The sequence below is a fragment of the Barbus barbus genome, assembly GCF_936440315.1.
Source record: "Barbus barbus genome assembly, chromosome: 26".
In the NCBI taxonomy this organism is placed as follows: domain Eukaryota; kingdom Metazoa; phylum Chordata; class Actinopteri; order Cypriniformes; family Cyprinidae; genus Barbus; species Barbus barbus.
In genome coordinates this window covers 9395478-9412708 of record NC_136754.1, presented here as the reverse complement: position 1 = coordinate 9412708, position 17231 = coordinate 9395478, and the positions used below count along the sequence as shown (strand labels likewise).

General features: G+C 38.5%; 1 protein-coding gene across 1 annotated transcript in view; it reads left to right on the top strand.

Annotated features, from left to right (window-relative positions):
• The window catches only part of LOC306845618 (telomerase protein component 1-like), a 47935-nt gene continuing 30704 nt past the window's right edge, over positions 1–17231 (top strand). Inside the window, exons 1-12 of the mRNA XM_079378523.1 lie at positions 1–107; positions 7925–8462; positions 9198–9368; positions 13735–13884; positions 13970–14134; positions 14311–14448; positions 15625–15696; positions 15792–15913; positions 16025–16182; positions 16277–16386; positions 16478–16556; positions 16972–17164. Of these exons, the coding sequence (XP_079234649.1) occupies positions 7935–8462; positions 9198–9368; positions 13735–13884; positions 13970–14134; positions 14311–14448; positions 15625–15696; positions 15792–15913; positions 16025–16182; positions 16277–16386; positions 16478–16556; positions 16972–17164 (1886 nt within the window). The 5' untranslated portion in view covers positions 1–107; positions 7925–7934. The remainder of the gene's footprint in view (positions 108–7924; positions 8463–9197; positions 9369–13734; positions 13885–13969; positions 14135–14310; positions 14449–15624; positions 15697–15791; positions 15914–16024; positions 16183–16276; positions 16387–16477; positions 16557–16971; positions 17165–17231) is intronic.

The following is a 17231-nucleotide window of genomic DNA, read 5'->3' as shown; positions in this document are numbered from 1 at the left end:
ACGGTAGTGATATACACATGACAGGTGAGGAAGTAAAAAGTTTCGTCTGTGAGCAGCTCACCCATTTTCTTCATTTTACACTAATACCTGGTCACGAAGCAACAAAGGTGAGTTGTTTTCTTTATTTTTAGTCAAATCACTGAAGGAACCGTGTAGTACATAATAATCCAAATGTATTGCATGTTTATTTACAACAGTGTTGCTCGGCGATTTATAATCACTGTAGTGTCAGACAGATAGGGTTGTCTACATGTGTGCCTGTTGTGTTTGTGCACATACAGAAGTATATGTAAAAATAAAGATAAAATGTATTATTTCAGAGATGAGGGAGTGCTGATGAATCTGTTCTGTCCTGTGTTTATGCGGCAATATGTTCCTGGGAACTATTAAACAGATTTTGTGATTTTTTTTTAATTGTTTGGAGAAAAACATTTTTGAAAAATTATATTTTATTTAAGTTTTTTTCCATTCACCAATGAATTTTTAGTTTTCAGGCTATTTTTAAAGAAACTTTGTACAAAGTTGATTCTCAACTATGTTTTAAAAGATAAAACAGAATGATTTCGATATACTATTTTACTTTATGTAATATGTGCATAAAATGCTTGTAAACTGGTATTCATATTCTATAGCCTACATTGTATCTAATTTGAATATTATTGTGTTCTTGAGGCAACATGTAATGAAAAAGTGTAATAATTGGAGTAACTTGGCAACATTTTCATAAGAATATCTAATATTTCATGGCATTATTGATCTATAATTTCTTTCCTTATTCACTTGTTGTGTCTCCACAAAATGCTTAATTAACATACTGTATGTCCTTTTGTCCTCTACTGAAGACATGAAAATTATGCTCTGTTTTGTAACAGAAAATCGTATTACGATTTGAAACAGCCCTAAAATGTTTATTTATGACCAAAAATGTGAAAATTAGTCAAATATAAATAATTACAAATATTATCATATTCCATAAGAGTGCTAAATTTGCTCAATTCTCTACAGAGGACAAAAATCTATGCCTGGGTCAGATTGTTCATTTATTAGCAGCTACGATAGAGGACTCTATTCCACACTCATTGTCACTAGGTCCCTCCCAATCAAACGTAATTGCCCTGCAAAGTGAACTTTACATTACATTCCAAAGTCTGAAGAGAGATTCCAATCCGAAGGGAGTGTACGTGTTTAAAATTGAAGGTCACTGCAACAATTAATCAAGGCACATCACTCAGGCAGTCGAGAGGGAAATGTACCAGTACGTAAAGAAGTTGGATTTAAATAGAGACAGCTTGTTTGATTTTTTATTTTTAGGTGTGTCTACAATACATTTGTTATTTGCTTAAGACACACCCATGCTCAATGCTAGTGATTGAGTGCTGTACTGAACTAACACATTCAGACGACTTTTTTTTTTTACAGGATTGACAGTTTATGGTGTCAAGTGTTGACTGTATATGTTATTATAATGAGAGAGAAAGAGAATGAGCTTTATTGCCAGGTGTTTACACGTACAAAGAATTTGTTATAGTGACAGAAGCTCCACAGTGCAACAAAATGACAGTGTAGCAAATTAGCTCAAGAGGGAAATGTATATTAATTACAATTATGATTAATTATAATTATTTATATCAGCCACCAGTAGTAACTGTAGCAGAATTAAATTGCAATCATCTAATCTGTTCGTCCAGCGAACATTCAGTGTAAGTTCATATCAACTCTAAGAAAGGATATTTTAGTGGCCACAGAAAATACTCTCCTAAGTATCAATGCATGTAGTAAGGATCAAAAATTGTAAAGGGACATTAATTTGTAAGGCAGAATCAGAAACTCATGTAATTTGTACAAGAGTTTTATTAACTAAACACTAACACAAACTAGTCTAACAAACATACAATCACTCATACATGGGGAAAGGGCAAATGAGAGTTGATGGATTAAACCATCAGGAAACCAGAGAATGAAGCTATGAAAAGAGTTAGTTAACCACCTGAGTAAAACCATCAGCGCCATTTATAACAGGGTCTATAGCTTATATTAAACCTCTGTTTAGTTTAGTTAAATGTACGATACTCGCATTGCCTTGGTAGTTGAACGAGTGTCCGGATGCAGTCTCGGATGAAAGTCTTGATGGTTTCAAGGTTTTGGACTTGCAATCATCGTTCTTCCTGGTTTGAAGAGTGATGAATTCCAAAGATGTCATGACTTTGGTGATTGGGAGTTTCTTCCCAGGTAGAAAGTGAAAAGGAGCTAAGAAAGAGATCTGCTGAGATCCGAGAATCTTTGGTTGAATGGAAAGTCAAGGCCGCAAGGCCTGGCACAAAAATTTAAGGGTCCAGAAGAGTTCTAGCTCACATCCTCATCTTCTCAGAATCTAAAAGATCCGCAGACTGGCAGGCGGGTCACTGATGTGAGAGCTTTATCTGATATAGAGGTCACACCTCTGGGGTGTCAAAGAGCCAATGGTGTCTTGAAATTTTGGAGGGAAAGTTTACGACTCCTTGTCTCTGAACATGGTAATTTGCATAGGTAATTCGCCTGGGGTTAATGCACAAAGTACTAATGATTCTTAGGACACTAATATGTTGCATAGGTATCAACATGTAATATTCAGTCTCAATTAGATCATCTGAAGACAAACTGATAGAGACTAAACATGGTATAAATGAGGTGATATTAACTAGTGATCTATCATAAGCATGCATAAAACAGTATACAATACACAAGAACAGTAATAATATACTGTACACAATGACCTGAAGATATGCGTGTACATTCAAAGAAAGGTTTTTCTATGAATTAATTAGAGAAGAGTCCATTTTTATGGCATAATGTCTCTTTCCTAAGGGGAAATGAAGTGAGTGTTGCTCTGCCCGCATTCCTTTGAGCAATAAAACTAGTGTTATCAGATTGGTTGCCACAGAGTCATTCACAGACATACGGGCACCCAGTATGGGTATTGGGTGAGGGGGTCTGTGATTATTTGTTAATCTCATAACTAATTGATTTGCTAAATCTAATGAAAAATTGTGTGTCTGATTGGTCCAAATGCTACAACAATGCTACAACAGTGACAGGACAGGACACAGATAATAAAAAGAATAGGCCTAATATACAAATATACAAAATAGACGATGTACAAAATAGCAAAAACACATTATATAATATAGACAATTATGTATGTACAGGTATGATATGTGCAAATTTGAAATGTAAATAAGTATGTGTGTTAAATAAATAATGTATAATAGTGTTGTGTGTTCCACGTTTATTGTCAAGTGTTCATGAGATGGATTGCCTGAGGGAAGAAACTGTTCCTGTGCCTGGCTGTTCTGGTGCTCGGAGCTCTGTAGCGTCGACAAGACAGCAACAGTTCAAAGAGGGAGTGTGCTGAATGTGAGGGGTCCAGAGTGATTTTGCCAGCCCTTTTTCTCACTCTGGATTAGTACAGTTCTTGGAGAGTGGGGAGGGGTTGTACCAATGATTCGCTCAGCAGTCCGGACTACCCTCTGAAGTCTTCTGAGGTCAGATTTGGTAGCTTAGCTGAACCAGACAGTTATTGACGTGCAGAGGACAGATTCAATGATGGCGGAGTAGAATTGTTTCAGCAGCTCCTGTGGCAGGTTGAACCTCCTCAGCTGACGAAGGAAATACAACCTCTGTTGGGCCTTTTTCACAATGGACTCAATGTGATTGTCCCACTTTAGGTCCTGACAAATTGAGGTGCCCGGGAATCTGAATGACTCCACTTTAGTCACAGTGCTGTTCATGATGGTGAGCAAGGGGGTTTCTCCTGAAGTCCATGATCATCGCCACAGTTTTGAGCGTGTTAAGCTCCAGGTTGTCGAGACTTCACCAGACAACCAGCTCCTTAACCTCTTGTCTGTAGGCAGACTCGTACCGTCCTGAATGAGGCAGATGACTGTGGTGTCATCTGCAAACTTCAGGAGCTTGACAGAGGGGTCTTTAGATGTGCAGTCATTCGTGTAGAGGGAGAAGAGCAGTAGGGAGAGGACGCAACCCTGGGGGGCACCAGTGCTGATAGTGAGTACACCCCTAAGTGAAAATGTCCAAATTGGGCCCAAAGTGTCAATATTTTGTGTGGCCACCATTATCTTCCAACCTTAACCTCTGCCTTAACCCTCTTGGGCATGGAGTTCACCAGAGCTTCACAGGTTGCCACTAGAGTCCTCTTCCACTCCTCCATGACGACATCACGGAGCTGGTGGATGTTAGAGACCTTGCACTCCTCCACCTTCCGTTTGAGGATGCCCACAGATTACCTTTACCCTCATCTTCTTTAACAAGGCAGTGGTCGTCTTGGAGGTGTGTTTGGGGTCGTTATCATGTTGGAATACTGCCCTGCAGCCCAGTCTTCGAAGGGAGGGGATCATGCTCTGCTTCAGTATGTCACAGTACATGTTGGCATTCATGGTTCCCTCAATGAACTGTAGCTCCCCAGTGCCGGCAGCACTCATGCAGCCCCAGACCACGACACTCCCACCACTATGCTTGACTGTAGGCAAGACACACTTGTCTTTGTACTCCTCACCTGGTTGCCGCCACACACGCTTGACACCATCTGAACCAAATAAGTTTATCTTGGTCTCATCAGACCACAGGACATGGTTCCAGTATTCTCAGCCTCAGACGTCACGCGGAACGTTGGCTAAACGTCTGATGCATATGGCACACTTTTCTGGAAACACTTCAGGAATGTCGAAGTCGTCATCTGACTGGTTGAATTAAAAAAATACCAAATTTAACACACCTGAAACCGTGTAACACTAACGAGTAATATGACACCGGGGAGAGAAAATGGCAAATTGGGCCCAATTTGGACATTTTCACTTAAGGGTGTACTCACTTTTGTGGCCAACAGTTTAGACAATAATGGCTGTGTGTCGAGTTATTTTGAGGGGACAGCAAATTTACACTTTTATACAAGCTGTACACTCACTACTTTACATTGTAGCAAAATGTAATTTCTTCAGTGTTGTCACATGAAAAGATGTAATAAAATATTGACAAAAATGTGAGGGGTGTACTCACTTCTGTGAGATACTGTAAGGCCCTGGTCTGTCTAGATGTTGCAGGATGTAGTGCAGTCCCATGTTGAATGCATCATCCACAGACCTGTTTGCTCTGTAGGAAAAAATGACTCTGACTCTCTCTCCTCTCCTCCAGTAGCTGGTGTGTGGTGAGCGTACTGGCGCCGTTGTACTGTGGCTGCCGTCGCATCATCGAAGTGGATGCTGCACACTGGTGGTGGTTGAGGAGAGTCGCCCCCCCCCCACATGATTGTAAAGTACTTTGGGTGTACGGCAATACATAATAAAAGCACTATATAAATGCGTCATTCATTCATACATTCAATCAAACTGCAGGGGGTCCAGTAAGGGTCCAGTGATGTCCTTCAGATAAGTCAAAACCTTTCAAATGATTTCATGGCCACAGACGTTAGAGCCACAGCTCTGTAGTCATTAAGTCCAGTAATTTTGGGTTTCTTTGGGACGGGGATGATGGTGGAACGTTTGAAGCATGAGGGGACTTCGCACAGGTCCAGTGATCTGTTGAAGATCTGTGTGAAGATGGGGGCCAGCTGGTCAGCGCAGGTTTTCAGACAGGCTGGTGTCACACTGTCTGGGCCTGGTGCCTTTCTTCTCTTGTTCTTTCTGAAGACCTGACGCACATCATCTTCACTGATCTGCAATGCAGGAGGGGTTTGCAGGAGGTGTGAATGGTGTTTTTTCAAACCTGCAATAAAATTCATTCAGATCATCTGCCAGTTGCTGATTCTCCACAGTGCTGGGGGATGGTGTCTTGTAATTGGTGATGTTTTTCAGACCTTTCCACACTGAAGCAGAATCACTGGAAGATAATTGGTTCCTTAGCTCTCCAGAATAATTCCTCTTTGCCACTCTGATCTCCTTTTCCAGTGTGTATTTGGCTGTTTATATAAGAATCTGTCCCCATTCCTGAGAGCATCTTCTTTGGCCTGACAGATATATATATATATATATATATATATATATATATATACCTACCCTGTCAGACAAATTTTAAAGAATTTGTTTGTGCTTTTAGATTATGTCTTTTCATATGCCTCCCACACAAATTCGGCCATATATGTGTGTGTGTGTATATAGTATATGTATGTGTGTGTATATATATATATATATATATATATATATATATATATATATATATATATATATATATATATATATATATATATAATACCTGTGGATGATGCAGCCAACATGGGACTGCACTACATCCTGCAACTTCTAGACAGACTATATATATATTAGGGCTGCCCCCAAATAGTCGACTAAATGTTAGTCGATATGAAGAGGGCTTGGTCGAATACATTTTCATTAGTCGGTTAGTCGCAAAAAAAAAATCACGTGAAATTACGCGTTCAGGGGCTGCGCAGTTGGTGTATGACATCAAAGCAACGAGAGATCAACGTGATCTCGTGCCTCGCGGTATACCAAAGCGCACTTGTGGGAGAGGTGTCTGGCTGATGCTAATAATTATGTCAGGAAAAAGAAGAACGAATTGTGGACAAGCTGGTGTTCCTCTCACATAATATGAAAAAAAATAAAATCGAATTGAAAGCTTAGGTAAGAATGCTTAATTTCCTTTTTGTAGTGTTTCTGTTTGCTATCCGTTAGGCTATAAAAAAAAAAAAAAAAAAAACGGGTATTTTTATAACGGGTAGGCTATACAAATAAATAAATACATATTTTTATTTATTCGTTTTTATATAATGCAGAAGTTGTTTTTTATTCTGTTAGAAAAATTTGTCTGATGTTTGCAATTTGTTGTTTCAGGTCAAGACATTAGTCGTCTTAATGACAGTTTGCGGCTTTGCTCTGATATTTTTTATTTGTATTAGTGTTCTTTAAATTATTTGTTCCACATTTTGTCTTAAATATAGTTGTTCTAAACAATTTAATCCAATACTTAGGCTGTTAATTTGTTTGCCTTCTTTTTTATTCTAAGTTTTGGCGTTGTGCCATGTGCATTTATTAAATTGTTCGTTTTTGTTAATTTTCCTTTTGAACAATATCAAAATTATATAAATTTTCCACTGTATTTTTATACCAAACAGCGTTTTTGCTACAGTATTTATTTGTTTTGTTTTTTTTTGCCTTGTTTTGTACTAGGCCTAAGTTACTAATAAGTTTATTTGATTTATTTTAAAGAACGAATTTTAGTTTATTTTATTCAAAACTGTTTTTTTTTTTTTTTTTTTTTTTGACATGTAACTGTTACAGTTTGTATTTTTGATAATAAATTATTAAAATGCACAGACAGTCTGATTGCTGTTTTTATGTTATAATTAGCCTATAACATTCCAGCCACTGATTTTTGTGTCCGTAAGCGCTGTATACTTTAAACGCTTTACTATTCTGTTTTAAGCGCTTAATTTTCATTTTGAACGCGCTAATATCATGCTTTAGCATTTTCTGTCATATGGAAGTGTTAAACTTCAACTTGGACTGTACCTTTGCTTGTATATACGCAAGTTATTATATTAATATCATAAATGAACGATTATTCGACTAATCGCTAAAATGCAGGAGTGTTAGTCGACTAGGAATATCTTTAGTCGGGGGCAGCCCTAATATATATATATATATATATAGTAGCATTGCTGTATACATTGCTGTTTTGCTTTCCGATATGTGGTTTCAAGTGTAGTGGGTGATGATGTCAATTTTGATCAAATAAATTATGTTAAGAGAACATTCTTGTGATCATTTATTATTAATTTCAGTGCATTCATTTAATTTATTTAAAATCTAATTTGTAGGAAAAGTCGTGGGATGTATTTTGTTCCCTGTCTCAAGAATCAGTTTGCCACTATACTTTAATGCAATGCCAATTTCCTGTTCTGTGTTTCTCCTTTCTTCAGCCAGACAGACATGAAGACTCCGGCTCCCCTTCAGACTGATCTGAAGGCAAACACAGATGCCAGACTACAGCGAAACAGTAGCAGTCCAAGGCTGGAAAACCGCTTTCTGGCTCAAGCACCCTCAGTATTGTCTCAACATCAGAACACATCTGCATCCTGGGCCACGCAGACCTCCACCTCTTCATCGTGTCCAGCGCTCCAGCCAACCAGCCTGTCCTCCACCATGGCCAGTTCCTCTCTTCTGTCATCCATAACGATGAGCTCACTATCCTCTTCCTCCTCTCTGCTGAGCACTAAGAATACCCTCCTAATGGAGCCTTCACTTCATCCTCCAGTCTCATCCTCTCTAACCTCCTCCTGTTCTCATAATTCTTTACTCTCTTACTCCAAAATGTCAACTCCCAGTGCTGCCCCTCCTGTCTGCTCCTATCCTTCACCTTCAGTGGAGAATAAAGTGGGCTCAAATGAAAAGAGAGAAGTGGAAGACATGCTTTTCTCACCTGAAGGGCTGCTGGAATCTAGTGAGGAGCCTAGACAGGTATAGAGTGATTTCCTCTATTGCTTTGTAAAACTATGTAAATTAATGTAGCATCTTTTTTCAGGTTTTTCTGAATTCTTTTATTCACCTACACAAATTTGTATTCATTAATTAATTAAAGTAACATGTTAGGTCATACATTTGTTTCACACCTATAAAAGAATTCATACTTGCTGCACAGAAAGCACATTATGATTAAGTTAGCAAGATATAGCATTTCATTTAAAACTTTGAAAGTGAAGAAAGTGACATGACATGCGGCCAAGTATGTCTACTCGGAATATACTCCATACTCGGAATTCGTGCTCTGCATTTACCCATTCAAAGTGCACACACACAGCAGTGAACACACACACACCATAAACACTCACCCGGAGCAGTGGGCAGCCATTTATGCTGCGGCGCCCGGGGAGCAGTTGGGGGTTTGGTGCCTTGCTCAAGGGTACCTCAGTCGTGGTATTGAGGGTGGAGAGAACGCTGTACATTCACCCCCCCCTATAATTCCTGCCGGCCCAAGACTAAAACTCAAGACTCTCTAACCATTAGGCCACGACTTCCCCACTGTTACTGCATAAACTTACGAATTGTTACTTTACCATTTACCAACAAACTTTGTTTGTTACTTTACCGCTTTACCAACAAACTTACCATTGTTACTGCATAAACTTACAAATACCTTGCAAGGACTGGTATTTCTAATCTAGTTCATTACAGTCTCTCTGTACATATTAACAGGATGCAAGTCATGAAAGCTTGGAAGAGGATGACCAGAAGCTGTCTTCTGAGGTGCCTGTTTTGGAAATGGATTTAGATGGAAAGGCGGAGCAGACTGTAGCTCCTCATGAGGAGTTTGGGTTGCTTGAAGCAAGCGAGGATGAGCATCTTGTAGAATTGAGGGACAGAAAGGTGAGTCGAGTGAGCACAATTCTGGGGTTTGTGTGAACCTAAATATGGTTAATAATGTGCTAGCCCTACTTACAAGTGCATCTCAGAAAATTAGAATATGGTGAAAAAGTTCATTTTTTTCTTGTAATTTATTTCAAAAAGTGAAACTTTCATATATTCTAGATTAATTACATGTAAAGTAAAACACTTTAAAAGTTTTTTTGTTTAAAATTTTGATGATTAGAGCTTACAGCTGATGAAAGTCAAAAATCAGTATCTCAAAATATTAGAATATTTACATTTGAATTTCAATAAATGACCATCCATACAGTATAAATTCTGGTTATCTCTTGTTTTTTGAAACCACAATAATGGGGAACACTGCTGACTTGGCAGTGGTCCAGAAGACGATCATTGACAGCCTCCACAAAGAGGGTAAGTCACAGAGGGTCATTACTGAAAGGGGTGGCTGTTCAAGGAGTGCTGTATCAAAGCATATTAAATGCAAAGTTGACTGGAAGGAAGAAATTGGGTAGGAAAATGTGCACAAGCAACGGGGATGACCACAAGCTTGAGAATACTGTCAAGCAAAGCCGATTCAAACACTTGGGAGAGCTTCAAAAGGAGTCCACTTCACTGCAGCTGGAGTCAGTGCATCAAGAGTCACCATGCTTAGACATCTTCAGGAAAAGGGCTACCAAGCCACTTCTGAAACAGAAACATAGTCGGAAAATATCGGAAAAAAAGAACTGGACTGTTGCTCAGTGGTCCAAAGTCCTCTTTTCAGATAAAAGTAAATTTTGCTTTTAAGCCTGACCTGAACCCCATATGGAATCTAAGGGATATTTTCAAGAGAAAGATGAGAAACAGTCTATCCAATAATCCAGACGAGCTGAAGGCTCAATAGTGCCTCAGCAGAGCCACAGGCTGATCGCTTCCATGCCATTCCTCACTGATGCTGGAGTCTGTGCTAAAGGAGCCCCGACCAAGTAATGAGTGCATAAATTAACATAGTTTAAATAACTTGAACTTTTCTGTTTTGCAAATACTTCTTTTGATTGATTTTAGGAGATGCTGGATTTTTGACTTTCATGAGCTGTAACCTCTAATCATCAAAGTTAAAACAAAAAAAAACTTTACATGTAATGAATCTAAAATATATGAAAGTCTCACTTCACTTCACTTTTCAACTTTCACGTTATAATTTTTTGAGATGCACCTGTATTTATTTTTAGCTTTATTTATATGTATTCTTTGGTGATTTTTTTTTTTTAGCAATTTTAGGAACGTGTACCTCTTCTGTATAATTACAGAGTTTCTTATGTATCTGGAAAAAAGTCTCTTACATGCTTTGAGCTGCATTTATTTGATTAAAAAAAAAAGAAGAAAAAAAATATATATATTATATACAGGTCCTTTTCAAAAAATTAGCATATTGTGATAAAGTTAATTATTTTCTGTAAAGTACTGATAAACATTAGACTTTCATATATTTTAGATTCATTACAACACAACTGAAGTAGTTCAAGCCTTTTATTGTTTTAATATTGATGATTTTGGCATACAGCTCATGAAAACCCAAAATTCCTATCTCAAAAAATTAGCATATTTCATCCGACCAATAAAAGAATGGCCATTATGTTCATTTATGCACTCAATACTTGGTCGGGAATCCTTTTGCAGAAATGACTGCTTCAATGCGGCGTGGCATGGAGGCAATCAGCCTGTGGCATTGCTGAGGTGTTATGGAGGCCCAGGATGCTTCGATAGCGGCCTTAAGCTCATCCAGAGTGTTGGGTCTTGCGTCTCTCAACTTTCTCTTCACAATATCCCACAGATTCTCTATGGGGTTCAGGTCTGGAGAGTTGGCAGGCCAATTGAGCACAGTAATACCATGGTCAGTAAACCATTTACCAGTGGTTTTGGCACTGTGAGCAGGTGCCAGGTCGTGCTGAAAAACGAAATCTTCATCTCCATAAAGCTTTTCAGCAGATGGAAGCATGAAGTGCTCCAAAATCTCCTGATAGCTAGCTGCATTGACCCTGCCCTTGATAAAACACAGTGGACCAACACCAGCATCACTGACTGTGGGTACTTGACACTGGACTTGAGGCATTTTGGCATTTCCCTCTCCCCAGTCTTCCTCCAGACTCTGGCACCTTGATTTCCGAATGACATGCAAAATTTGCTTTCATCTGAAAAAAGTACTTTGGACCACTGAGCAACAGTCCAGTGCTGCTTCCCTGTAGCCCAGGTCAGGCGCTTCTGCCGCTGTTTCTGGTTCAAAAGTGGCTTGACCTGGGGAATGCGGCACCTGTAGCCCATTTCCTGCACACGCCTGTACACGGTGGCTCTGGATGTTTCTACTCCAGACTCAGTCCACTGCTTCCGCAGGTCCCCCAAGGTCTGGAATCGGTCCTTCTCCACAATCTTCCTCAGGGTCCGGTCACCTCTTCTCGTTGTGCTGCGTTTTCTGCCACACTTTTTCCTTCCCACAGACTTCCCACTGAGGTGCCTTGATACAGCACTCTGGGAACAGCCTATTCGTTCAGAAATTTCTTTCTGTGTCTTACCCTCTTGCTTGAGGGTGTCAACGATGGCCTTCTGGACAGCAGTCAGGTCGGCAGTCTTACCCATGATTGCGGTTTTGAGTAATGAACCAGGCTGGGAGTTTTTAAAAGCCTCAGGAATCTTTTGCAGGTGTTTAGAGTTAATTAGTTAATTCAGATGATTAGGTTAATAGCTCGTTTAGAGAACCTTTTCATGATATGCTAATTTTTTGAGATAGGAATTTTGGGTTTTCATGAGCTGTATGCCAAAATCATCAATATTAAAACAATAAAAGGCTTGAACTACTTCAGTTGTGTTGTAATGAATCTAAAATATATGAAAGTCTAATGTTTATCAGTACATTACAGAAAATAATGAACTTTATCACAATATGCTAATTTTTTGAAAAGGGCCCGTATATACACAGTAAAAACAATAATATTGTGATTTTATAATAAATAATTCTAATTTAAAATAAATGTTTCTATTTTTTTTATGTAATTTATTTCTGTAATGGAAAAGTTGGATTTTCAGCAGCCATCACTCCAGTCTTAAGTGTCACATGATCCTTTAGAAATCGTTCTAATTTGCAAATTTGTTGCTAAAGAAACATTTCATATCAAAGAAAACAGCTGTAATTTTTTCAGGATTCTTTGATGAATAGAAAGTAAAAAAAACAAATTTATTATTATATTTATTAATTATTTGAAATATAATTATTTTATTTTTTTATAATAAATGTCTTTACTCCCTGTTGATGAATTTAAAGGAATAGTTCACCCCAAAATGAAAATTAGCCAAAGATTTACCCCCCCTTAGGGCATCCTAGGCGTGTCTGACAGTCCTCTTTCAGACGAATACATTCAGAGTTATATTCCACATTGTCCTGTCTGTTCCAATCTGTATAATTGCAGTGAATGGTGCCCCTGTTTCTGAATCTGAAAAAAAGTATTCAACTTCACAAAACTACTCCACACAGCTCCGGGGTGTTAATAAAGGACTTCTGAAGTGAAATGATGTGTTAGTTTAAAGGTGCCATAGAATGGAAAACTGTATTTACCTAGGCATAGTTGAATAATAACAGTTCTTTACATGGAAATAACATACCGTGGCATGAGCCTCAAACACCATTGTTTCCCCATCCTTATGTAAATCTCGTGAATACAAAAGACCACTGAGAAATAGGTGAATCAGAACACAACACCGACTGTGATATTACAGTCAGGATCACTAATAGTAACGCACCACTAAAGGGACATGGTTAGCTCCTTGCTAGCAGTATGTTTGCCTTTAGTTACGCCTACGTCATATGCTGGACTGCCTTATCGTGAACATGCCTGCTTGAGAGACAGGAAGCTGCACATTTCAGTTTATAACGTTTTAAAAATCAAAATTTTTCTTAAACGAATGCATCATTTTGCTTCAGAAGTTCTTTATTAACACCCCGCAGCCGTGTGGGGTAGTTTTGTGATGGTTGGATACTTTTTTTCAGATTCAGAAACGGGGGCACCATTCACTGCAATTATACAGATTGGAACAGACAGGACAATGTGGAATATAACTTTGAATGTGTTTGCCTGAAAGAGGAATGTCAGACACACCTAGGATGCCCTGAGGGTGAGTAAATCTTTGGCTAATTTTCATTTTTGGGTGAACTATCACTTTAATGCATGCTTGCTGAATAAAAGTTCTAATTTCTTTTAAAAAATCTTACCTACCCCAAACTTTTGAATGATATATGTAATATTTTAAATAATTCTTACAACAGATAATGGATAGACGAATAGGTGATTGTGAAATCAAACGACGTGTGACAGTTTTTTTGTTTGACCTTCAGAACAACCTGCTGAATATGGTGTGCTGCTCCCTTGTCAATAAGAGCTGTACCCCGGGCCAGAAGGACTGGGATAAAAAGACAAGTGTGTGGGCCGTTATTAAGGTTCTGGCCACAGAGATTACCACAGAAGACCCTGAGTTTCTCTTAAAGGTTGGTGTTTTTGTTTGTGTGAGTGTGTGTGGGTTAGGTTGTCATGTGTTAACACATATGGTTTGCATATCTGCACTGGTTTTAGGTTGCGGTCTATACTAGGCAAGAACTAAACATTCGTATCACAGCCAACTTCCTGCTGGCACTGGCGGCCCATCTGCCAGGTTCTAAGTCACACTTGAGAAGGTACTTTTGTGCTGCTGTACAGCTGCCATCTGATTGGCTGGAGGTGACAAGAATCTATAGCACGGTAAGTATTAATATTAAATATCATTACTGCCCTTAAGAAATGATCATCATATTTGTATTTATACCATATTCATTCGGCGATTACGGTTTTAGCATGGTAGATGTTTAAATAAGGATTTTATTTTGCTCCTACTGTATTATTCTTGTTTTTCATGCTTTTTAAATGTTTTTGTGCAGTGTTTCAGTAAATCTTTACCCTCCTGCCTGAAAAAAGCTCTAGCGGATAAATTTAAGCAGTTCACTGAATATCAGCTGGCCAAATACAATACACGGAAGCATCGCTGCAAACACAACAAGAAACGAAAGAAAGGAGAGGTAATGTCAAAAAACTTTTAAAAGGGGTCATATGATGCTATTTTAAAGATCATTATTTTGTATATTTGGTGTAACAGAATATGTTGACATGCTTTAATGTTCAAAAAACACATTATTTTTCAAATAATGTACATTATTGTAGTTCCTCTATATATTTCCGGAGCAAACTAAATCTTATCACAAAACAAAGAAGGGGAGTACAACAAAAGGGGCAACGAGAGCACTCCTGCATAACGTGAATCCTCGTTTTTTTTAAGAGCCCCTTGATTTTGTAATCACATACCCCACCTTCTTATTCACAGGTGAGTGGCATCACCTGGGCACTGTTTCATAGTGTCAGTCAGTACTATCCCTATTTAAATACCTAACAACGGGCTGTACAATCCACTGTGATGCGACCCTGTTCCCCTCACACACACACACACACAAACACACAACGCGTTACGCACAAAACTCCGCATTTGAACAGTCAATAGCAAATACTTGAACTAATAACAAAACATACTTACAGTCGCTGATTCAGAAGCGCCAGATTGTCATAGTAAAGTCGGAATTGACCCTTATTTTAATTTTTTTTAGAAATGGCCTTCGTGCATAGCCAGCCTTGTACTCTCCTAGGTTCACGAAACTGTCGTCCATAAAATGCGTTGTAAACAAATCTTAACCAATGATTCCTAATTGCACCTACTTTCGGAAGGCCAAATAAAGTGCTTTTGCTTTCACCTAGAAACACAAAGCATCTCCCTGACATGGCTGCATCAACACTACTGCGGTTACTGAAACCACGCCTTCTTTCTTTGGGTGAACATTTGGGCGGCATTACGCAAATATTTCCACATCATGACACAGACATGTGGGGGCGTGTTTGAATGAGCCGTTTTAGGGGGGACATGGACGAGTCTTAACTTTTATAAAGAATATTTATTTGGGTTTGAGACTTTAGTCTTTGCAACTTTAGGGATCTCATCTATGCACGAACAGCTTGTGACACTCCAAAGAGAAAGGAAAACTTGAAATCGCATCATATGACCCCATTAAACACGTTTACATTTTTTAAGACCTTTTCAATTCCATATTTTCTGTGTTGCACACATTGTAACATACAATTTTTATCTAGAATTTTTTTCTATTTCACATAACTTTTAAAATGCTTGTTTTCTATCCCTCTTCTTTCAGAAAATCTCTGCTGCACAGTGGAAAAAGTGGGGTGACTTTGTCAGAGTTGATGACTCCATTCTCAAAAAATATGTGAGCTTTGCCGTGTTTAGTTTGATGTGTTTGATATTACATAACACTACAAATTGTTATTGCACATCATGTCTCCTGAACATCTTATGATACAGTTGGAGAGCCAGAATCGTACTGCAAAGGATAAAAAACAGAGTGAATTCAGCCTCAAGAAGATGATAAAGCGCCTTCACATCAAAGAACCTGCAGAACATGTTATGGCCATTCTGGGAAAGAAGTTAGTTCTACAAACTGGAATTTTAGTCAACATTTTTTATATTAACTGATTGCTCAGTCCAGTGTTACTTCCAGCCGTGAGTGAGTATGTTTTATCTGTCTTTGCATGCAGATACCCGAGTGATCTGAAGGCCTTCTCTCGCAGTGGTCTTACTGGGGTTTGGGAGAGAGAGAGAGCTGGAAAGCGGATGAAAATTAAGCAGCCCGACACATGGGAATGCAAGCTAAGTCAGGAGGGAAACAAAGCTGCCACCTGGGAGAAACTCATTGGTGTGAATGCGGGACATGCACTTGGGTCCAAAATTGGCTTAATTCTTGAACATCTACTCAAACATAAGTGTGTGTTTTTTTTTTGTGGTTGCAGATGGAAAGTCTCTTCCTTTTATGGCAATGCTGAGGAACCTGAGGAACATGATCTCTGTGGGCATCAGTGAGAAACATCATACTAAGATCCTCAACAGACTGACATCGAAGGTCAGCGTCTCTTAATTCAGTCTTTTGAACACTGAAACTTGTGTAACATGATGAAGTAATTTACGGGGGTTTGTGGTGTTTAATCTTACAGAATGCTGTAATCCAGAGCAGGCAGTTTCCTTTCCGGTTCCTGTCTGCATATAAAATCATTTTGGAGCTCAGTAAATTTGGTAAGTTTATGTATGAAGGATGTTCCTGGATCAACATGTTTGTCAACCAGTCAGATTTTAGCTGAAAATTCAGTTTTGTCATAATAAATCACATTATAAATATATTAAAATAGAAAGGAGTTATTTTAAATTGTACAGTATTGCTGTTTTTACAATATTTTTGATCAAATAAATGCAGCTTTACTCAGCATCTTTCTTTCAAAAACTTTTGAACAGTAGTGTACAAAGAATTTAGTCCATATGAAATATGTATTTATGGGAATTTAGGGAAATTTAGTATTTTAATCTACAAAATGTTGGATCTCACTGGATGTCAATGAATCCATATTAATCTAAATGAGAGAGCACATTCCCAAAGTGTCTTCGATAGACCTGCGCATGAAGAAGTTTAAGTGACATGTTCTCCCTCTTTCAGCTGGTGGGCCTGCGGTCGAAGTGCCAAGCTCCAGGGAGATCCTGCAAGGGGTTCTTAAGAAATTCCCAAAGAGCAAACGATTTCGACAATACAAATGGGAAACAACAGCACGCAAGAGATTGAGGATTACAATGAGAGTTCCCTTCGTCTACCGCTTATTCAATATCAAACGCAATCTCCTGAAAAAAGCAAAGTGTGTATTGCTGAATATTTAGTTTAATATTGAAGAAAACCTTTACATAGTATGATGATTTTGGATA